Below are 23290 nucleotides of genomic sequence, written 5' to 3' on the forward strand. Positions count from 1 at the left end.
TCCATTCACCGATCGCGTACCAGGCAAGAAAGAACACTTGAATAGGTCAAATACCCCGCAGTGAAGAATGTTTTTCTTGTCACAGTTGACCTCCCTTGAGATAGTCCACAATGTCATTGAGATTTATTTTGCGGGAGAGCCCTTTGTGATCATAGTGAAATGTGACTCTGTCGAGCCTGAGGCATTGTTGATCTCAGATACATTTTGACGCGAAGCAACCAGAAGAAGGATCTTCCTGATGGGCATAATGACATATGGCTGGAATAGCCTATGTAATCCTAAGGAGCTATTCCGGACAAGAGGTTTATTTATTTATTTTATTTATTTATTATTTATTTCCACAAAGTGGAGGAGGTGGGACAAAAAGCTCAAGCAAAGCTCAAAGCAAGGTTCACTCCATGGTTGCTCACTAGAACGCCCAGCAACGTCCTGGACTATTCCGAAGGGTATAGCACTGCGTTGCCTTGCAATATATACAGGGTATAGCACGAAAAATGAGCAAAAGCTTTTTTTTTTTTTAAGAAAAAGGGTTCATTGCACACCAAAAACATGGACTGCATGGTGTTACCAGTGGTGTGAGGATACTCAAACTATTTTTGTTTTGTAATTAATTAATTAACAAAGGGAAATTAATTAGTCAGTTTTTTAATTATAAAGACAGAGCCAAAATGTCAATGAGAAAGTTGTAGCGGGCGCAACAACGACACGAAACCCGTTGATTGCAACTTTGTACCTCTGACGGAATCTTTTTTTTAATTTTTTTCCCTCTTTTTTCCTTCTTTCGGGCTTGCAAAAAACCGACTCGGGACCTGTCGCAGACGCGCGAGGAGTCAATGTCAAGCCAAAACGTCAAAATGTCAATGAGAACTGTGACTAGTCTTCGTTCGATAACAGGACGTTCCAGAGCGCTGTGCTGCTCGCTCTCCACGTCGTTTTTTTTTTTTTTTTTTTTTTTTGCAAGCCCGAAAGTTTTTGGAGCCGGGAAAAAAAAGGATCTGTCACAGGTACAACGTTACAATCAACAGGTTTCGTGTCGTTGTATCGACCGCTACAACTTTATCATTGACATTTTGGCTCTAATCGTGTAATTAAAAAATCTGAAAATCTGAAAAAAAATTCCCTTAGTTAATTACTCAATTACGAAACAAAAATAGTTTGGGTATCCTCACACCACTATGCAGTCCGTCTTTTTTGTGTGCGATTAACCGTTTCTTTTTTTTTTTTTTTTAAGCTTTGGCTCATTTGTCGTGAAACACACTTTATATCCATCATCAACATGTCACTGCACTCTTCAAACAGAGAGGCAACCATCATCGACAAGGGATACACTATCAACTATCTCGTAGAACCTCCATGCTTCCTCCGACTGAAATATATGAGATCTGCAGGTCAGTTCATTATATCGGTGTGGTTTCTACAGCAAATCGGCTCCTCAGTGTTCAGTTCCGCTGCCGCCAGTGTCTCAGCAAGAACCAGGAAGAACGTTGCGCCACTTCATTCACGCTCCTTTTGAATGCCAATACCGTTATATACTCGCCTGTTCTGAAAAGCGACTAATATAACTGTCTCCAGTCGCAAAAGCAGCATAGATTGTCGCTCGGATGTCAAGTTACTGCTCGAACTTTGTGGGAACAATGTAGGGCTGTCGTGATTAGAGTCACTAGCCGTGATATGCCATGCACTAAACACTTCAAACCCTTGAGGGTTCAAAACACTTCAAAGATCAGTCAGAGATAGTAGACATAAGTACAGAGAAAGTACTCAGTTTGAAAGGTAGAGCTGTTAGCCCGATCACATCGGACATTGCAGCATGAACAGACCTGTAAAAATTACTTTTCAAAAGTAATGGAATTCACCTCGTCTTTCTGTCAGTCGCGCTTTGGCCTTGTATGATGCAGTACCAACGATTAAGTTCAAATATTTACTCTCTTGAATGGAATCCCGATTTACAACTATACATGCTCATCGTAGTAATTAAATTACAGTTACAATTACTCGTCTGCACCGGGTTACATTCATTTCAATATGTAATTGTGATGCGTCGTTTTATTCTTCTTCGAGGAACGCAGTACAGACATGGAAGTATATTGATGCAACTGGATGCAAAAGCATCCATAAGCTGATGCCACGGTAAAACCGTGAATTTCACAGAAAAGACGAGTAAAAGTCGCGGACATCGTTAAAATGATTCCAGACTTCAAATAAAATTGAATCCCAAATTGCATGCAAAGTAATTCCGAAAGTAACTATAGTGCATAATTATACTTACAAAACTAGTTACAGTTGCAATTCCAGCGTATCGAATGCAATCCCTGCAGTAATAAATTGTTGACAATGCAAATAATGACAGCAAGTTATTTACTAGTAATTAAGTACTTCAATATCCTGAGCATGAAGTCTAGAGCATGCAAATACTGAACAAATCTCGCGCCTCAGTATTTTGTTAAGTTGTTACGCGTATTCCCAAAAGATGGTGCCGCATTCGAGAGAAGCACGCGCACGGCGCATGCGTGTGCTCATTGCAGCCGTGTAAAACGTGTGTTGACGGTAGTGTTTCTGGCGGGTGGCTGTGTTTACGTCTTCAGGTGGGTGCAGCGCACGTCTTTGAATGGTGCTCAAACTGGCACACTATACCACATGCATGCAATGCTTAGTCCTGACGCACTACAACGGGATGAAGTGCTCCTACGGCAATGCCACTGCCTTACTGCCACTACGTGAAAATGCACACGTACTTACATGTTCCACATCGTACACCTGTATCAAGCTCAGAGGTCACGCATTACGCTCACGTTTTTGAAAGATAACGTGTAACAGCCAGGCTCCTCAAAGGTGCCCTGATCAGGGACATCGTAGATGAGATATCTGGCGACATGCGTGAATATACAACATTTGTCACAACGACGGCTTTTTCCGTGCGTGTGTGTGTGTGACCGTTTACGCATATTTGCGCACTATTTCTGTGTCATGCTATAAACAAAAGCAACCGAACCGTACTTTCGCTGTCCTACAGTTTCATGCGCTCAGCTTGTAAGTGATATGTTGGAAGGCGGTGTTTCCAGAGATCCAGACAGATATATCTACTGCCCGCAGCACGCGTGTCGGAAATATTGGGGCTGCGTGTCTTTTTCAAATAGTGTCAGAATTATTTTGGTGGCAGGCATTTCTGCAGTGTTAGTCAGGTGTAGTGTCTGCCGTATGTAATCGCGTACGACAATTGGATGCCAGAAAATTTGAGGACAGTTGTAAAACCTTTCGGAGGTAGGACGTTGGAAAAATCTCTGAGCAGAATATCTGACAAGTGTGCTGCAAGCAGTTCGTTCCCCAGGCAACTCAAGCGAAGCATGCTTATTGTCGACTTTCCTTTGGTGCTGTCATGCATGCCAATTTTAACTTTTTTTTTTCCCTAGTATGGAGTCCATGGAGCAGTGATAGGAGTACAAAACCACAGGACATGGAACAAAACGATTCTGCAGAAACTGCTGCTAGCGATAACATAACGAACGGTGTGTCCAACGAAAGGGGCGATGACAGACCTTCCTTCAAGCCGGTCAAGTTTAGCCCACTACCGGTCCGGTCGCAGGTACGTACCTCATAAGAGCATCTACCGTAGGGTTCCTTAATGTTTGTGCCATGCCACTTTCATCGAATGCAGTGCGGCAATGTCTGGCTTACTACAAAGTAAGGCAGTCAGTTTAGCATTTAGCACCAAGGATCAGCAAAGCACCCCTGCTACTTTAGAAATGCTGTACTACTAGGCTGTTGGAAAGTTGTACTGGAGCACTGAAAGAGTATAAGCCATATGTGCGAAAACATTGGTTCTGTTGTGCTTTATCCGAGTCTAATCAAGAGATTTTTGCACATTGCACACTGGCGTGCACTGTGTAACTATGTTGTAGTTAGTTTTAGGTCTCTTGAGACATTGTTTCACATGTTGAATATTCTTTTTATATATATCTGCATTCCATACGATTCATGTTTTTTCTTCTTCCGAACATTTGTGACAGGCAATAAACGAGGCCATGTCAGTCGACTCGCCGTCTACAGTGTCTTCTGCTACGCCGAGTGCCACGTGGAGTCCCGTCATCCAACACAAAAATGATGAGAGCAGCAAATGTTCCGAGGTGTCTCCCACTGAACACTCCACAAGCACTGCCATGCAAATCAGTCCTCAAGTAACCAGTGGTACAGAATCCCCAGTGGGTCTGTCGCGGAGTGGTTTGTCACTGCCTCACTACCAGAACCCCACCATAACACTACTTCAGAAGGCAAGAGGTGAGGGAAAAAAACTCCATAAATACCGTGTACCACTGTAACATTTTTGGTAGGTCTGAAGCAAAAAAGTTGGTTTCCAATAACATTCTATGAGTCTACGAAAGAATATAATATTGGTGCTGCTTTAGACATACACCATTAGAGTGTGGTATAATTGGTTTGTTTAATTTCTTACTACAGAAGGGCACATTCCACGGGGAGCTCTTTACATTGACGAACACCCGAGAGGTATGTGTTTCGACGTTGTACAGCTTGGGACAAGGGTTTCCGGAACATTGGACTGCCGCATTTCTCCACTGGAGCGACACCCTAGCAACAAACAGGAGTGGACACACATGCTGGGAGATGGATAGAGTAGCCGGTCACCCGTTCCTTATTCACTCTGTCCCTCATAGCTAGCAGGGAGCCGCTCCGGTGAAGAAAAACGCCAGTGTCGTGTTCCGCAAACTTTTGTCCGAAGCTGTACGTCGACTACTGCACACTGAGAACGTGCATGGTTCATGTTGAACTGGGAGAAAGATAGAATCTATTGTTACTCATGTAGCACATCATAGAGAAATGGGATATAATGAACCGTACATCTACGATGAGAAGACAACGGTAGACGGAGACCAGGTGCACATGGACACATATTACGCGATGCGGACCAAGCAGGACCTTGGGAAAACGAGCACGCTTGTGAAGGCGCCTTCCAAGTATGAGGGCATTGGACCCACAGTGAATGGAATACCTGTCAGTCTACGAACTGTGAGTTTCCACAGACGTCACTAATTTCACTAAGTTACTGCACGCTTTGTTGTACAAACTACCGCTTCTCTTGCATCTCGCTTCCTTTCGTATTGTGGTGAGACCCAGTGTTGTTTTCATGTCAAACCTGAAATCTTCGTCGTTTGAGGAAAAGTGAGGATATGCCTTCAATAATTGACACGTTAATACTGTTTTTGTAGCGAAATTAACTACTACCAATTTGACGTGTCACACACCTACTTTACCATTTCATAAACTGCAGTTGAATCCAGCGTGACATTATCCAAGATGGCACAAACAAAACTCAAAATCATTCGAAAGCTCCATACCATCCCTGTAACTGGTTTCGCCTTTCCCCTGCACCTTGGGTCTAAAAGTATGTTGCCCTCTGCTAAGCCATTTTCATTTTATGTGGGTGTTCCCTGCACAACCTTTGCTGTCATTCTTCATGGGTTCATTTATGAACTCCATTGGCTCTATGGGTTCATTCTACTGGCACGAGTGAAATTTATTTCAGTGGATCCACCACAAATCATAGGGCCATGATCTCCATACTACAAAGCGCACAAGTTTGGGCAAAGAGGAATGGATGACGCAAGCTCCCTTTGTCCAAACTCAGGCTTTTTATAGCATGGAGTTCATCCACGAGCTCGTGTGTACTTGTGCTATTTTGTCAGCCATGATATACTTTCTTATTGGCTGTGTCCAGTTCACTTTAAGCACCCTTCAGGCCTCACGCACAGCTGTGCTACTGCATATTATGAGGCACATCCAGAAAGTAAGTTCTGTTTGGAAATGTTTGAAGGTGCCAGACTGCAGTCAGGATTTGTCCATCGTCCTAGTTTATTTGTCCTTCAGCGAGTCAAAAAAGACAATTTGTGCCAATAACATGGTAGAAAGTAGTATTGACACATCTTTCCTGCTGTCTAAAATGTTGAAAGCAATAGAGCTCCCCTCAACATCTCATATTTGCTGTGTGGGGTCCAGGGGACAGTGCTGCATAGAAACTGCATAGAAATCTATTTTGACACGTGTAATGGAGCGAAAACGTAACATTGTGAAAACAAGTTCTCTCGAATTTTTTAACTAGCCTGTCGGAACTTCCTTTCTGGATGTCCTTCGTACACTGTAAACATATTTTTATTCGTGGTGTATTAATTTTCGCAAATCGCGCATTCAGTCATTTGCAAAATTATTCACGTGTATTTGATTTTGTGGTTCCAGGGCTGTTTCCTTTCGCGGGGTAAACATCAATCTGTGTTCGCGAGTACAGTTTTCCGCAATTCTTTAGCGGTCACAAAATTCACGAAAATTAATACATCGTGAATAAAAATACGTTTACAGTATTCGTGTCTCATATGTTCAACCCTTGCTGAGCCAGATCTCCATGTCACTGAACTGTCCAGATTGCCGGTGTCATTCGTATCTATGCGTTTTTCTTCTTCAGTTTTTTTTTTTAGTGTGTGCACAAACAGATTTATAGATCGTTCGTGTGGCTAAATGATGCATTCTCGAAACAACCACCACTTGTTTGTTTATGCACTGTATGTTCCCACATTGTGATATGCGCTTTCTAATACCCTGCACGGTGTGTTTTATACTTGTGTGTTGTTCAGTACTAGAGTACTTACCGGAAACCTATGTGTTTTTTCACATTGACACGCATGGCTATCAGGATGCACTTGGTGAGCAGGTAAGATGCACCATAACTACCATGTTTCTGTGTGTGCACCTCTGTGCTTTTATGTGTAATCACTGTAACTCTATAGTGTAAGTAAAATACGAAGGGCGTTCAAGTCAAACTGGGACTCTTAATGTTTCTGGTAAAAAAGAGGTATATACTAGCGTAGCATTACTCCTCGCGGTAGTAAGTGGCAAGTGTGTGCTATTACTGATACGCAGCACACATGTCATGGGCCAGTCTAGAGACCGTTAATGAAGGCTGCAGACGGCAGTGTTAGTGCATGCATGGAACAGCGTGTGGTGATTAAGTTTCTTGTGAATGAAGCTGTAAAACCTACGGATATCTACGGAATACTTCAAGCACAGTTTGGTGATGAGATGAGTTGCTGATGAGATGATAAAACTGAATTGAATTGAAAATTGAAATTGAGATGCTCAGCCGCAGTAAGGCATTCGAATGGTATAAACGTTTCAAAGACGGCCCTACTTCTGTCAGTGATGATCCTGGCTGTGGTGGTTCCCAGCCCACAGCGGTCATTCCTGTGAACATTCAGCATATGGAACGCCTGATCCTGGATAATCGAAGCATAACTTGTTGTGAAGTTGCACAAGAGACCAGTCTTTCTGTGGGAAAGCTGGAAACAATCATTAACAAACATTTGCGTTTTCGAAAAGTTAACGCATGCTGCGTACCAAGACAGCTTTCCGCTTTTGACCGGCACAGAAGAGTTGAAGTGACTATGTGAAGCAGGCTGTCCTAGGATGGTTCAGGCATACTAACAAATCTTCCTATGCTGATGCTTCGCCAGGCATTAGTTAGACGCTGGGATAAGTGTATAAATGTAGCAGGGGAATATGTCGAAAAATAAATGCAGTTTCCACTCCTTGAAATTTGTTTTTGATTTTATAAACTCAGAAGTCCCGGTTTGGCTTGAACATCCGTCATATATTGGCAATGTATTGGTTTATGCTATTGCAGCGGATAAATTAGAAGTGAGATGCTGTAGAAGTCTTCTTTTTTTTTCACGTCTAGCAATTTTTCACGTTTTTCTCACAGACACACAAAAAAGTGAACTTCAGTATCCGAGAATGCTGTATCCTACTTTCAGTATTAAATACTGAAGATCTGTATTGCATGATGCCCAGTCAACATACTGCAGAGTCCCCAGCCTCACACAAGGTGTAAAAGCCAGTGAGGTCTTTGTCACGCCTGTCATGGCGTGTAATGTGACATGAGATTTGCCCCTTTAGTGGTAGGAGCGAAGAACCAAATGATGACCCAGGCAATTCTTGTGAACTTCTGTTCTCACTAATCTCTTTTTGGGTCAGTCCTACTCAAAAATGCAAAAACAATGACTTCCATATTACACAATTGAAGTTTGAAGTTGAGGTTTATTTCAGATGAAGATAATAAACATCAACGTACATATGAGACGGAGTACATGGAGGAATATAATCCCTTTTGAAGGATCCTCCCTGATAACAACACAGAATAATATTACTCAGATTCACGTGAGCAAGAAATAAAAAATAGGAAACCATGATGATAAAAAAAAGTGTATTACATCTACTAGAATAACATAATAATGATTGTACTACAGTAGTACAAACTAAAATAGCACTACAATAGTACAAAGGAATGAGTACTACAACAGTGTAATTATGTGTATAAAAGAAAATGCTAAATTTTTGTTTTGAACAAGGGTAAATTCACACTGTTTTCACTCATTTCGCAAATTCACTCTGGTGGTAGAATATTCCCATCTGAAGCGCTACGAAGAAGAAACTACAGCTTTCTGAAATTAGTTTTAGTGATGGGTAAATTAAGTATGCCCACTGTATGTGTCTAGTAGTCCTAAGTTACGAGTAATTCAGCGCTGCTGAGATAGTACGGGCTTAAGAAAAGTGTAAGATATGTTTAGTACGCTGTAAGAAATCAGCTGCCGCACGTTAAGTATGCTGGAACTGAACATTATATTCGACATATGCGATTGGTATGATATGCCAAAAATTATTCTTATAGCTCGATTTTGCAATACTTGTAAGGAGTCTAAGTGGGACTTGTACGTCAGGCCCCATACTGAGGAACAGGCGCGGCAGCGATACCAGAAAGATTATGATAAGTTGCATTGTTATATGTAATCTTATCAGTCCACACATGATAATTGGACCTGTTCAGGAACTTATTTACGGTCTTGCATTTATCTTTAATACTTAAATAGGACGAGAATTTTAAGTAAGCAGAGGTAATTTCTCTCTTTTAGCAGAGGTAATTACTTTAGAGAGCACTTTAGAATGGGATAGATATCTGGTTTTCAGAGTCAAGTTAAACAGCTGGTTTTTTTTTTTTTCACCTCTTTTCCAAGATTATGTTTCTCTTTTATGCCATTTAAAATTCCTTAAGTATTTCATGGACTGTGAGAGGTAAAGTGATTGTTTTGTGAGATAATAACAGTTGTGTTGGCTGCATAGGCTTCACCAATGCACATACAACTTAATATCCCACTCCAGTTAATAAAAATTTTGAGCATTAAAACAGACAGACCTCGCATGTTTTTCATTGGCACTATAACAAACTTCATACATACGTTGCCTGTAATTGCCCGTAAGCGTCTGAAGTTTATTCTCAGCATGCATGACCAAAACAGGTCTAAAAACTTGACTTGATGATTTATATTTTTCTTTTTACCCTTGCTTTGTTATTTTGAAGTGCAGCTAGTTCCTCTTTTCAGAATGTCAAAGATGAATATGGTAGTGACTGGTACAAGACAATGTTCAAGAGGTTGCACAAGCATGGAGAAAGTGAGTTGTCACCACTCGGTGGCTTTTTGTCAACCGTAGCCAGCGCACTGTCATAAAGTGTTGAAATATAATTTATATTCCCACAGACGGGTCATTCACAGTTGGCTACAAGAGGAAAGGTGCGTTGAGATTCCTATTAGTACCAGGTATACGCACGAGGGACATTGCCGGGCGAGGTAGCAGCAGAGAAGCGAGTGCAAAAAGAACAACGGCAGAATTATGTCAGTGCACATTACTGTCTGAGCCTTACATCGCACCCACCGTAATCGCACCTTACAACATAGGCCTTGTGCATCGAAAAGATTCTGTCCACCACTAGCCACATAATATTTCTTCTTCCGCCGCTTGTCTGCTTATGTCGTCTGCTAGCGACAACACTTTGAGCACCCTCCATTTTCTAACAAATCTTCCATCACTTATTCCAGCGTCGTCTGCATACTCTTGGCATTTCTTGCGCAATAACTTCTTGATGCCTGCCTTCCTCCTTGCTCTCCTCCGCCAACATATCGTCTGTTAAAGTCCCTCGTGCGGGTACCCGGTTATGCGCGCAGGAAATGCACTGCTTTTCTTTCTGTCCACTTTTGTATTCACATAGGATAATGATGGTACTGAATTTTTGTCGCACATTAGGAAATCGACACACAGACGGGTACATGTCAGAGCCCGAGTTCAGCAGGAACACCGAGAAAGGTGTATTCCACAGTAGAATCGTTGAGTAGTGCTCGCTTACCTTAAAAAATTTCTTTCTAGACACACCTATGTTTGGAGGACGAAGCGCCAAGAGGGCGATCAGCAGAAATGCTCCCGGCAGGTGAGGTCTTGGCTTTTGGCGAAGGTTACTGCGATACTTCTCTTACCGTGTGTTCACATGAACAGTATTCCCCAGAATACCCTAGCGGAAGATGCGAGTAACGCCACAGCATTCTGCTGCAGCATAAGCGCGAGCACTCAGCGTCGTGGAATATCCTGTGGTGCAGTCACAGTATATTTTGTAGCAGACGACAGGATAAGATTCAAATGCTGTTGTCTGCCAAGTGCTGTCTCAAAATTCCAGCACAGCGCAAATGCTCCACGTAACACATCGCTGAACTTTTTTTCTTAACCCCCCAGGAAGCCCCAGGAACACTTTTTCTTATTGCTTTTCCTTCCACTAGAATATTCTATGGGAATGTCACTTGTGTGAATACACAGTTAGGGTAGAGAAAAGCACTGTGCATTCTGTGATATACATGGTCTTTCACAGTTTCTCTACTGACTCCTTCAAGATTCAACCAAGGAGCATCACAGAGTACGAACCTGGGCATTCTTCGATTGCCGATCGTGAAGCTGTGGTAAAAATAAAATTGTCCCTGTTTTGGTTAATGTTCGATTGAAATTTTGACTAAGCCTTGTCGCTTGGTCCACTTTCAGGTTTCTAGGTTCTTGCCTCCGCTGGATGCGCCAAAGCCAAGCTAGTGAGTTCCATAGTTACTATACACACCAATGTAACGACGGGAAACCTGATAACTTTTGTAGGAGCTGTGGTAGTTATTTAAGACATGAATAGACACATATAAAATTTCGCTGTGTTAAAGGAGCAAGGAAGTGACGTTTTGCATTGCTCAAAACCCTGCTTCGTTCATTAAAGCAGCTACCGAGAGCCACCATGCATAATACATGTGCAGTACATACATTGCACTTGTATTGCGCTTGTGTATTCCACCGGGTACTAAAATTTACAATAACACCCCGAAAAAGCAGCCATTAATTGTGCAGCTTGGCTTAGGAGGTCCAGCCTAGAACGCTGCATGGGCCGCATTCTTAGACCCAGTCCCGTCCCGAGCCCGGCATTCCTTTGATTTACCCAGCACGTCCCCCTAGCTCCATGCTGGGCCACACCCAAGCCCGAAGAATTTCTAGGCTACCCGGCCCAGCCCAGTGTAGCGAGCTGTAAAAGTTGACCGTGACTAACTAACAGAGGAGAAACACATGCTCAAGCCCGACCTAGGAGAGGCAATGAACAGGTCCGTGCCCATGATGTCAGACCCGAGCCCAGCCGTGCCCAGGCCCGCAAAAAGAAAGCTTTACCCGGCCCAGCCCGAGCTTAGGACCCGAGCTGAGGGAGACGAGGTGTAATAGAGGAGAAGGAGGAAAGGTTAGTGGGAAAGGGAAAGTGGGTGAGGAACGTTCTAGCTGGCTCGACACAACCACTAACAGCCTTGCACAACCACTGCTCTTGTCCCCACCGAACATAAGACTTAAAGAGTAACAATGACAATAATAACAATGAATAATAATAATAATGACTAAGTAAGAAAACGACTGGTGACTGCGGAGTCTGTGCTCCAGATTTATTCAAGCTGTAGTGAAATGTTGAAGGGAAAACCCCGTAAAAGCCCTTATGAAAGGTCTTGAGCCACAAATACCGGCAAAAGGCTGCCGGTATCACCTTCCTACCGGAAACCGGCAGAGTGCGCAAATAACCGGCCATGCCGGTATAATACCAGCCTGGTGGCAACCCTACTTGCAACAGACTCTGCACATTGTGAAGTGATGTCAGCATCACTCTTTCACCTATGTCCACTCTGAAGGAGGGGAGGGCTTTCTAGTGTGCAGATCAGAGACCTCTCTCACACACTACGGGTCTACTACTATCACTGTTCTTGTGCAGGAGCGCATGTTACTTGTTGCACAATATGCGAGAAATTTATGGAGGAGGCCTTTGCTGCTTTCCTTTGAGTTTTGCATTCTTCACCGTGCATTGTGCTTTCTTTGTAGCGAGTGTACTAAAAAATATATTGCATCTTTCTGCAAAGCACAATGAGTGACGGGTACGAGTCAGACTCTACACTAATCCACAAGTCTGGCCGCTCCATAAACCACCTGGATCCCAAACAGCAGAAGGAGTGGTACAGGGCCATCCAACGTGGAGAGGACATTCCCTTTGAAGGGTTGGGCAAGCCTGCTCCTCGAAAGCCAGTCGGTAAGATAAACTTTCATTTTGGTTGCCTTTGTGCTAGCTCCTTGTTAAAAGGATAAGCAGAATTCAAATTGTTGACTTCAAGGAAACTCTGGGATTTGTTGTCCTGACTGAAGCTGTGGGAAATTTGAGGACTCATATTGAAGGCTGCCCTGTCTCTTCTGCTGTCCTTCATAGTTGGGCAACAGTGGTGTTGTCCCAGCATTATTTCTCTTCCGCTTCACGGGCATGATATCGCTGTTGTAAGAACTATCTTTGAAACTCTGTAGCAAGCAAATGGCAGGACAGTCCTCAATGAGATTTTTTTGCACATTGGTTCTGTTGAATCGCAAGAACAAAAGGCTCCCATTGCTTTTGATAATTTGGGTTTGGTCTGCATTTGATGCCTCTGATGGTGTTGTGTTGTGCTGTGTCTGCTTTTGGTATGTGGATCTTGATGCCTTTAAGCAATGAACATGTCTTATGCTTCAGAAAGCTCTGCTTCTTTCACTTCCTGCTTCACATATGTATCACAATTGAGGCATGTTGAAAGTGGGAAGGCTTTACCAGCACGATAAGCATATTAACAAAGGGGACATGATTATAGCAGCCAGCTCTAACGAGACAACACGGCCAAGTGGCAACGGCATGTACTAACAGTGGCATGTAACTAAAAGGATGGATTTTCAAAGAGTTACAGTCGCTGACCGATTTTTCGGACATACCCGATTATTCGGACTTGTTAGCGGAACGGCTACGGGCCCCATAGAGTTGATGTATAAGAATGTCGAAAATTTCGGACACCGTACAGCCCCTTTGCTCGATATTTCAGACTCTGTTTGCACAACCAGCGAATTTGTATCATCCGAAATTCGTATAGAAAGAATTCAACCAACTAAAATATTGAGGCAAGAAAGTAGACAATGATTCTTCATTTTCCATTCGTCTGTGTAGAAAAGGTCGGTCGTAAACACTTTTGCGCCTCCATTTTTGACCAATGGCATGATTCAGAAATCCCAGCACTGCTGTCCGCCCGAGAGTCGCGCAACAGTGCTGTAAAGTGAGCTTCACCTAAAACACGCATCCGTTAGGTGAAGTCGACTTGCGGAATGGTGGTGATGGCCGTGCCTCTGTCAGTGTACAGTGACGAAATGTGGCTACGGGAAATAGAAGCTGATGTTATCAGGCAGAGCTGGAAGTCTGTTAGGAAAGTATTGACGAATTTTTCCACCCTGCTAGTGCTTAGAAAAGTTGACTTTGAAGCAAAATTTGTTTCTTCAGAGTCCAAAAAATCAGACTGCGACTGTATATCAGACCTATTAGCTCGAACTACAGTTTAACTTTATCCATTCTAAATGCTCTGATTTTACTGGAATGTCTGGTGATGAACCACTTTTTGCTTAACATTACACACACTTATGTGAGCACGCAAAAAATTCGCTCATGAAATCACATTATTTTTTAATGGTGTCAGAAAGCAAAGGCCCAAGAAACAGGAAATAATGCACAATAATATGCGACTCCGGCATCGAACATCGCTGACTATAAAGGCAGTTCTGGCCGAGCTTGGTCTTCTATCCTTGGTTTGGACAACATCATCCTTAGTTAGTTTTTCTTTTTTGTAATCATCAATAATTTCGTTCCTTCATCGAATCATCTTGTGTAGTTGCCTAATTATGCACGTTGACAGTTACTGCACTCTGTAGAGTGTAAGGCAGTGTATGGCATACATGTAGAGTATAAGGCATGGTGTACTTCCTTGTGACCCTCAAGAGATCTGTTTGTACAAATCATGGCCCCGGTATGCTCATGTTCTATCCCTTCCTACCTGAAACTATTTGTGCTGAAGCTACTGTGTTCTGTTTCTATGTGTAAATTGTACCCTTAAAGCATGAAAAAATAGGAAAAGGCAGAAGTACAGTGTTTAAAATTTTGCCTAGCATGTTATAAAAAAGATGTTAGCTGCACATATTAACATCCAACTGAGAGCATCCCATTCTGTTTTCTCATGTTATTGCAAGGTAATTCTTAGGCATTACTTGGTTCAGCAACCTCAAAACTCGCAAGTTCAAGTATTGCTTAGACCGGTCCAAGAAATGTAGTACAGTGCAATCCCGTTAATTCGAAATTCCTTAATTCAAAGTTTCTACCCTGAGATGCTTTTGATGCTTGCCTTTTCATAAATATTTTGGAACGAGACTCTTACATTACCCGCATCACGTGACAGCGAACGTGCGGCGAGGCGCAGCAAGGTGTCTCCCATGATTCATGTGATGGTACATAAACATAAATTCTTCTTTCATGAGTAGGGTACAGTGATTTGAAGAGTCGACATGATTGAGATGGAGTTTCACTTGCTTACTTCCATCCAGCCTTTCATCTTTCCTGAAGGCGGATATTCCAACTTTACCTTACTGCACGGCTTTTCTTACCTTACCTTTGCCACACTTTTCTGTGAGCCAGAGGAAAAAAGAGTTGTCTTTTGATGAATTGTTTTCACTGAGCGAGACACACACTTCATGTCCTGCAGGAGAAAAATCTGATGACTAGGAGATTTGATATGATCTGTGGTGAGGCAGTGCCTTCAGGAACCTAAAATTGCATTGGATTCACTTTATAGTTTGTCAAAACTGCACTGGAATAAAACGGTATTGATTGCTCATTAATAGGCACTGCATATATTTATTATGTATGTACTACATTAGATTAAACAGTGTGTGTGTGTGGTTTTTTGCCATTAGGACAATCTGTATGCCAGACTAAACTAAAAATCCTCTCGGTGCTCATAGTAAATGTGGCAGACATTCTAGGCATAATTTGTGCTGTGCTTTGTTCTGTCAATCAATCGCCTCTTGTTGTTTGTGTGTTGCACAAGCTCCTACTTGTGGACCCGGGAAAAGGCAGAGAGCATAGCCTCATGCAAGTGTAACATAATGTGTTATTCAGCGTTTTCAAAGCAACAGCTCAAGTTCCCTTCCTGTCATGCCAGCACTTGTTTTGTTTGTAAGCCTCACACCACCATTCCAATCTGTTGTGTCAAACAGAACCAGTTATTGGACCGTACCCCCCGGACAATTCAGATCTCGACGAATATGAAGGTAGGCATTTTGTTTCAGTTGCATCTTTTGTTTCCTGGAACATGTACATTCTTGCTTTTGTATGTCATCTTTAGTTCATAATTCATTTTTAGCATTGTATATGACAGTGACAGAACAACAATGATACTTTTACTCTCTAAGAACCCCTGCCAGTACTGCACAGTGTGATCTTGGAAAGACTAGGTTTTGTCGTGAAGTGTGCAAACCCGTTCCAGTGAGAGAGATGGCTGCTGGGAGAGTAAAACACATGCTAGAACTGTTTGTGAACCTTATTTTATACCACTGAGGATAATTGCATTTCCTAATAAATCCTAAGGATGTAATTCAGGCACACACAAGCAGTTCTTGTGCATACCGCAAACCCACACTTTGCGGGCTCATGTAGACTGGAAGACGCTGAGCATCATGTCAGTGTATAAAAATCACCCTAAATCATTCAATATTTACTGCAATTATTCTGTGTATCCTTACTTTTTAATACTTCTGCAATTAGATTACGAAGCGCGTAATTCAGGCAGGTTTTTGTGCTTACCTCAAGCCCACACCTGTAGGGCTAATTTAGAATTCTTCATAGAATTCACTTTAGGATCTGTAATGCCTATGGAAGCCGTTGAGCATCCTATCACTGTAAAAAAGTCACCGTAAATCGTTCAGTATTTACTGCACATGTTTCTCTGAGTATTCTCACTTTTTAGTGTTTCTTTGCTCTTCTTATTGATAATTACGCTTGCATGAAACTATACAAAACGAAACCTGTAACTACATATGCTGTTGCAGTATGTGCACTACTCATACTCTTACTCGACCTGAAGCCCATAGGAAATTACCCTGCTTCACGTAACACTGATTTAATTTTTGCGTGTGCACAACCTGCGCCTGACAATTGCAGACCCGCAAATTATGTTTGGTGTGTGTGCATAAGATGCAGGAGTGCATTTGTCCAACATTCCAATATTGAGGATGTGAATCCGTTCTACGCTGCACGCCTCCAGTACTTCCAACTTGTATTCTGGAGGCTTCTTATGAAAGTGTCCAACTCTGACGCTATCCTGTATTATACTGTCCCAATCAATTGGTCTCAGTACAGCACAACTTTCAAATAACTTTCTCACTTCTGAAATGATGCGGTTATTCTTGCACATAGCATTAAACTTGTTATGCACATCATTATGTTCGAAATTCCATCTCTATCAGTCGTTTTTAACTTAACGGTTAACATATGTAGCGAAAGCCCCTTAGAGCTTTTGTAGTCCATTTCTGGACAAATTCCACTGTCAGAAATCCAAAATGTACAAATCTTGTATAGCACAGTACAGAAGATCACACACAATGAAGTGCGCCACCAAAATCAGGGCACTAAGTAATGAATTGTATTCCTTCAGCTTCATTTGTTGGGTGTCAACGAACTTGTGAACAGTATCTGCTCTCTAGGGTCAGTATGGTAGTAAATGAGTGTTCTCTTCCTTGAGCTGCCACATTTTTGCTCTTTCCGACAGTTCAATCATTTGCAGAATAGAATCAAATATAAGGGCCAAGTCGTTTTGAAACAGAACAGTGTCACGTTTGAGAGTACAGGTCTCTTGAATCACAAATGGTATACTGTGCTGAGGGAGTAAACGTGATGGAGCATTGCAGCACATGACGGACCATGCGTTATTCCCTCTCGTTTGTTTGTGTGTGTTTTCCCGCAACACGTGCAGCGCTGATATAAGTATGATGTGACAGCTCAGCTACATCGTTACCTGGACACCGAGGTGAACATTCACTACAAGAGCCCCGTGCACACGTTGGAGAAGGAGTACGTGGAAGAAGACGAGCTTCGTCGGAGGCAAGAGGTTGCCGTATGTACCGTATAATTCACGTTTAATACAGAGCTTATGGTCGCAAGCTACAGTGCAGGGGTTGCCGCTAAGGTCAGGCCACAGAGCTTAGCCGTGTATTCACACGAGCGACATCGTCACGGGAAATTCTAGTGGAAGAAAAAGTGAAAACACCAGTGATGGCCACTGACTACTTCTACAGTAGTTTAACTATAACTACTAACTACTTTGCGATGGAGTAGATTAACTAGTAGTTCAACTACTTTTCAGGGGAGGTAGTTAAAACTACTTCTTTAACTACTGCAATGTATTTTAACTACATCTCTAACTACTTAACGTTGTCCATCAACATCAATCCCATTCGATAGTGTTCTTGGACACCTAAATATGAGTCACCAAGCTTTGCTCTGCACCTCCGTTCTCATCAAACAAGTAGCAAAGGGTAAAATTCGGAAGCACAATCGTGCCGTAAAGCTTGCGGCGAAATCGGAAGTAGTTGGCACCTGCAGTAGCCTAACTACTATAGTTAACTACTCGAAACAGTAGTTCAACTAGTAGTTGCACACTACATTTCTGCAAGTAGTTGATAACTGCTTTTTAACTACAATCATGTAGTTTAACTAGTAGTTTAACTACATGTAGTTAACTACTGGCCATCACTGGAAAAGTTCTGAAAAGTCCGAAGTTCCGTCCTGTGTTATGTTGAGCATTCGCGCGGTGCAAGAATATCGGGAGTGGCCGGCGTATCGCGCACTTAGCAGACGACACCGTCAGCGTCTTTTCCTGTCGTCTGCTACGGAATATCTTGTGGTTGTGTCGCAGCACATTCCCCACGGTTAGCAGTGTACGTGAAGACACGACGTGAGCGCTCGCGCTTACATGACAGCAGAAAACTATGACGTTTTTCGCATCTTCCCCCGTAGTATTCTGGGGAATGTCACTCTTGTGAACACACGGTAAGACTGGAAACAATGATGCGACTACGTATTCAGGTTCGCGTGTCAGCGCCCTTATTCCCAGCCACACATAAACAGGATTTTGCATGAGCTTCAAGCATATAAATCTTCAAGGTTTAGCTAGGATATGCAATCAGGCCTTGAATTGGGTTTGGGTATCAATAACGCGGAAGTACCTGCGACGTGCGTGACAAAATTATTGTCTTTCCAGATGAGAAAATTCTACGAAGAAGAATTTCACAAAAAGCAGATGCAGCAGGTTGCAGAGAGGGAAATGCGACGACACAATGATTTCTTCACGTATGTGTTCTCACTGTTTGTCTTAAGTTTCGCATCCTGCCTGTGTTTCAGGCATTCGTGCATTTGTATGTACTATTTGTGCTACTCTTTTGCAGTCCTTCACAGAAGTCTCCCATACCCCTCAATCGTTACGAGAACACATTTCAGACGTCGCCAAAGTTTTCTCGGTCGCATGCCACCCGGACGTTAGCTCGCGTCCTGTACAACTTCACGGCACAATCTTCCAAGTAAGCACAGCGCCACCTTTTACCAGTGGAGGAGATACTTGCCTGTTTATGCGTAATATTGTGGGCCGAGAGTACATTCATTGCGCTCCCCCGCCTGTCTGTGCATTCCCTGCATTGGCACTAAACGAGTCGCACTTGACTCAGGGCTACATTCCTTGAAACATCTGTCAGCAAATTCAACTTCATTGCTCCATTTCAGAGGAGCTAACTTTATGTACGGAAATAAATAAAAGATGTACCGTAAAGATTTAACGGTATATACTGTGGTCTTTACGAGTTTTGTTCCATTACTTAGAGAGCTAAATTTGAGGAAAGGAGACCTGGTGTACATCATTCGCAAGCTCGATCGAAACTGGTACGAAGGGGAGCATCACGGCCTGGTTGGCATCTTCCCCGTCAGCTATATTGAGGTATTGCACGAGCCGGTCACCTACGAAACACCCTTAAATGTGTCACCGAGAGCAACAGTGCCTGTTTTTCCTCCTCAGGTAATCCCTCCAGAAAATGCACAGCTACAACCAAAGAAGGCCCTCGAAGGATTGGCACGGGCAAAGTTTAATTTCTGTGCGCAGACGCCCGTAGAGCTCTCGTTTTTCAAGGTACGTTCCAGTGCTTATTCTCTTCAAAGGTTCCTTCTTTTGCCATCATCCGGCAAAGCTGTATATCGCCGTTGAATATCTGGGAGAGAAGGACGAAGCCACTAGTCTACAGGTTTTCCCGCCGATTTTAATCCAAGCGCCATCGAAATTAATCCATGTGCCATGCAAGCTTTATGGGGCACGGATTAATTTAGCTGGCACTCGGATTAAAATCGTCGGGAAAACCTGTAGTTGTAAGAGAACAAACAGAAAGGTCTCGAATAGGGATGTGCCAACCGAATGCTCGATTCCTAGGCAGGGATTCGAGATCAGTGTTGGCTTCTCCAAACGTGCCCAACTTTTTTTTCTATCTCTCTCTCTTTCTATGTTTCTTTTTTTTTTTTTTTTTGTAAAAACATGCGAATGTTGGATTTCGTGCAGGGGGAGACTATTGTGCTGATGCGTAGAGTGGATGCCAATTGGTACGAAGGCCGCATTGGCAACAAGAGAGGCATCTTTCCTGTCTCGTACGTGAACGTGGTTACGGAGCCCCAAGAACTTGGTATGTATTTCACTGTTTTCTGCTATAATTACATGCAGGTATCCCAAACCTAGTCCGAGAGGTCGTCGGGTATGGATGTCAAAGATGAAAGGTGTCACACTTCGCCCATGTACTTGGTTGCACCTGATATTTATTGATTCGTACATATCGTTATTATAAGGGGCATATATCACGAATGCTCACCTCCCGGTGTCAATCTATGCTAAGCTTACCCCCTCATATGTGTGGGCCTTACTGAAAACGGAAGTTGCCCTTTGCACATCACGTTCGTAGATATTGAGGTTCTTTAGCATCCGATTGTTTGGGTGCCAGTTCTTCTTCGGTTAGTTGTTACTCCCTTTGCGGTTAGTTGTTACTTCACATCACCTACAAAAGGCGCACAGGGACCAGTTGACTACTGCACGCCCTATCTGGGCGTAGAGTGCTAGTGGCAGATTTAAGACAAATGATACATACACTGAATTTTCGTCCTTGCACAGCACTTTTACAACGTAACGCGTACGTAAGTCACACACCAGTGATGTCCTGTTGTACTAATGCTGTGGGGAACGTGTGTGTTACTGTCTTACATCTGTATTCTTTCTCATGCCCGTGACTTCCTCCACGAACTCGTATTTACTTGGTTGAATTCTTGAATGTAGCAGGAGCAATGGTATACGCTACACAAGTAGGCCAGCTGTCTCCACAGCTCCCCAGTTTTCCTCTCTCTCGTATTGCCTGTGGAGCAACCTCATTGGTCCTTATCTCAAATAAAAGGGTGACATCTCAAGGTTGAGGCGCACGTGGTTTCTTCTGTGGGCCCGTGCCCGTCTACGAATCCCCCGTTGTTGCTGCTTTGTGAGTGCACAGGCACATTGTCACACGGTTTCTCCCTCTCCCCTGCACAGAGACAATCTGTCGTAGTGTATCGAAGCACTAAAACATAAAAATGAAGGTTGTAATTATGTATGTTGAATACTTATGGCAATGTGTTCTCTTATCTGTTATAGCTTCTTCCATCTCCCCCAAGCCTCCTGCAAGCCCTGTCTAGTAAGAAACTTTGCTCTTTACTCTGGCATTAATGCTTTCTTATGCAGTGTAGGCTGCATTATGTCTGACCCAGCAACAGTGATTGGAAGGTTGACTTCCCAACCTCTAATTGATCATTAGCAGTGTCACTGAATGAGAAATGACAAAACTGTCAAGTTTTGCGCAGGCTGTATCTCACATTTGTGAACTCGAAAGAAGACATGTAGTATTGATAAATGTGAGCATTATTAACTTTAAAAAAAACTGTACTAGTATACTCAAAAGAATGTTTAAGTGGTACTTGTACTTGTATATATAGCACTGTATGTAGCACTGTATATGGCACTGTAGCATAGGCATGCATAGCTCTGTTTATTGCTTTTGCTGCGTGACCAACCACATGTTTTATATCGTTATTACGTTTGGCCATTTTGCAGCAGCCCGCTTGTTAATGGCGGTTCTTTGCACAAGAGGCCTGCACATTACAACTATGAGGTCAGTAGTTTGGTATGAGTGGGATGCAGTTGTTGCATCTACTTGCGGTTTTCACATTTCGTTCCTAGGATGCTCCACCTAGCCAACCCAGGGACATGACACGCAGCACTGGCCTCCACATAGATACCTACAATGACCCAATCTCGTATGTTATTGCATTTTAAAATGCTTTATTACTTCTTTAAAGGAGTACTGAGGGCCATCCAAAAAATTCTCAGATTAAGACGGCTGATGAAAGTGTGCGTGTCATTTTACCGAATAGCGCGAAAGGTTTTGATGTGTGCAATCTGTTTCCCAGAAAAAAACTCACATAAACATGGCTCCGCGCGTTCACCCTTAACTCGCCACTCCGTGTATAATGAGGAGGAGAAGTATTATGTCATGCCGCCGATGACGTTACAGGGGCAACTAGTTCTGGTTCGCTGGTCAGTGGGGGTCAGTGCCCTGTCCCTTTGCCGCTGTAAACCAGTTTTGCCAGTTGTCCCAGACAACTGGGGATAGAAGGAGCGGCCGAATCATGACCGAGCCAGGAGCAATGCTTTTTCGGAACCCCGAACAGCCGAGTAGCAGACAACATTTCTCTGGACCAATCAGCGAGCGTGGCCCCTGTAGCGTCAGCGCAAGGTCCCAGGTAGATCATAGGCTGATACTGCTCTCCACCGCCGTGGCTTTTTGTGGCCTACTTTAAATTCAATTTCTGCGATAATTCTGATCTCTACGGGCGAATTAACTCTTATGGTGCATCTTACTGGCCCGCTTAGCAGTTTTATACAAATAAAACAGGGTGTTAAAAATGACTTCTGTGCTACTTCAAAAGTGCGTCAGCCAACAATACAAGAAAATGTTTCACCTCCTTTATAGCTACCGGGTGCTATACCCATACAAGCCCCAGAACGAAGATGAGTTGGAGCTGTTTGAAGGGGACACAGTGTATGTCATAGAAAAGTGCGATGATGGGTGGTATGTTGGATCGTCACTCAAGACTGGACTCTTTGGTACCTTCCCTGGAAATTATGTGGAACGTCTATAAGACAAATAACCAGGTGCGTTCATCTTTCACACAAAACCTCGTGACGTTTCTAAAGCATGCAACAGAACTTCGATAATTTATGTAGTAGTACTACTTACGGGGTTAGTCTATCAAACGTTACACATTTCTACTGCATCGTAAAAATAGAAAACTGGGGTTTAGCCAACCTCCAAACTTCGCAGACTGGTAGCCATTTGTTTTAAGTTCTGTTGGAATTTTTTGTGAGTGTTATGGTCCTGTAGAAGAAAAATTAAAAATCGAGAAAAATCTCACTCTATGCATTTTCTATGGCCTATCTCACTCAAAATCCGCCATTTTCTCTTGTGTGCACTTCAATTTCATTTCGCCACACACAGGTGGCGCCAACACACACAAGAAGAGGATTAGTGGATAACGTCAGAATGGGCATGTCACATCGTTGTAGTGATGTGAATCGTGATGTGAGTGTGAATGGTGATGTTAATGTGAAGCAGACACAAGAAAAAATGGCAGTGTTTGCGTGAGATAGGCCATTGAAAATGCATGGGGCGAGATAGTGCTTGCAAAAAATTCCAATAAAACTTCAGACAAATGGCTATCAGTCTTCAAAGTGTGTGGTAGGCTAAACCCCGCCTTTTATTTTTACGACGCGATTGAAATGCGTAACGTTGGCTAGACTAACCCTGTAGTTAAGAATTCTTTACAACGTGGACCTTTCCATGCTGCCTTTTTACTTGACACGTTACGAGACAACTTTTTATGTAACAAATACATGCATAGCAGACAATCCAT

General features: G+C 42.9%; 1 protein-coding gene across 8 annotated transcripts in view; it reads left to right on the top strand.

The window, feature by feature from the left end:
• The window catches only part of LOC135368403 (vinexin-like), a 65052-nt gene that overhangs the window by 36680 nt on the left and 5082 nt on the right, over window positions 1-23290 (top strand). For 4 of the 8 annotated variants that reach the window (XM_064601628.1, XM_064601624.1, XM_064601626.1 and 1 more), the window contains 23 exons: window positions 3411-3583; window positions 4008-4275; window positions 4456-4503; window positions 4820-5022; window positions 6698-6715; window positions 9438-9507; window positions 9594-9626; window positions 10138-10197; window positions 10258-10318; window positions 10751-10838; window positions 10918-10961; window positions 12303-12469; window positions 15490-15543; window positions 17269-17384; window positions 18531-18619; window positions 18715-18846; window positions 19142-19256; window positions 19335-19445; window positions 19866-19986; window positions 20976-21015; window positions 21432-21489; window positions 21558-21634; window positions 22351-22532. In XM_064601628.1, the coding sequence (XP_064457698.1) occupies window positions 3411-3583; window positions 4008-4275; window positions 4456-4503; window positions 4820-5022; window positions 6698-6715; window positions 9438-9507; window positions 9594-9626; window positions 10138-10197; window positions 10258-10318; window positions 10751-10838; window positions 10918-10961; window positions 12303-12469; window positions 15490-15543; window positions 17269-17384; window positions 18531-18619; window positions 18715-18846; window positions 19142-19256; window positions 19335-19445; window positions 19866-19986; window positions 20976-21015; window positions 21432-21489; window positions 21558-21634; window positions 22351-22519 (2315 nt within the window). In that variant the 3' untranslated portion in view covers window positions 22520-22532. Of the gene's footprint in view, window positions 1-2499; window positions 2586-2926; window positions 3031-3410; window positions 3584-4007; window positions 4276-4455; window positions 4504-4819; window positions 5023-6697; window positions 6716-9437; window positions 9508-9593; window positions 9627-10137; window positions 10198-10257; window positions 10319-10750; window positions 10839-10917; window positions 10962-12302; window positions 12470-15489; window positions 15544-17268; window positions 17385-18530; window positions 18620-18714; window positions 18847-19141; window positions 19257-19334; window positions 19446-19865; window positions 19987-20975; window positions 21016-21431; window positions 21490-21557; window positions 21635-22350; window positions 22533-23290 lie in introns of those variants that run through there. The other 4 variants (XM_064601630.1, XM_064601629.1, XM_064601627.1 and 1 more) reach the window with 4 other exon arrangements.

Source organism: Ornithodoros turicata, chromosome 9 (genome assembly GCF_037126465.1).
Source record: "Ornithodoros turicata isolate Travis chromosome 9, ASM3712646v1, whole genome shotgun sequence".
NCBI lineage: Eukaryota > Metazoa > Arthropoda > Arachnida > Ixodida > Argasidae > Ornithodoros > Ornithodoros turicata.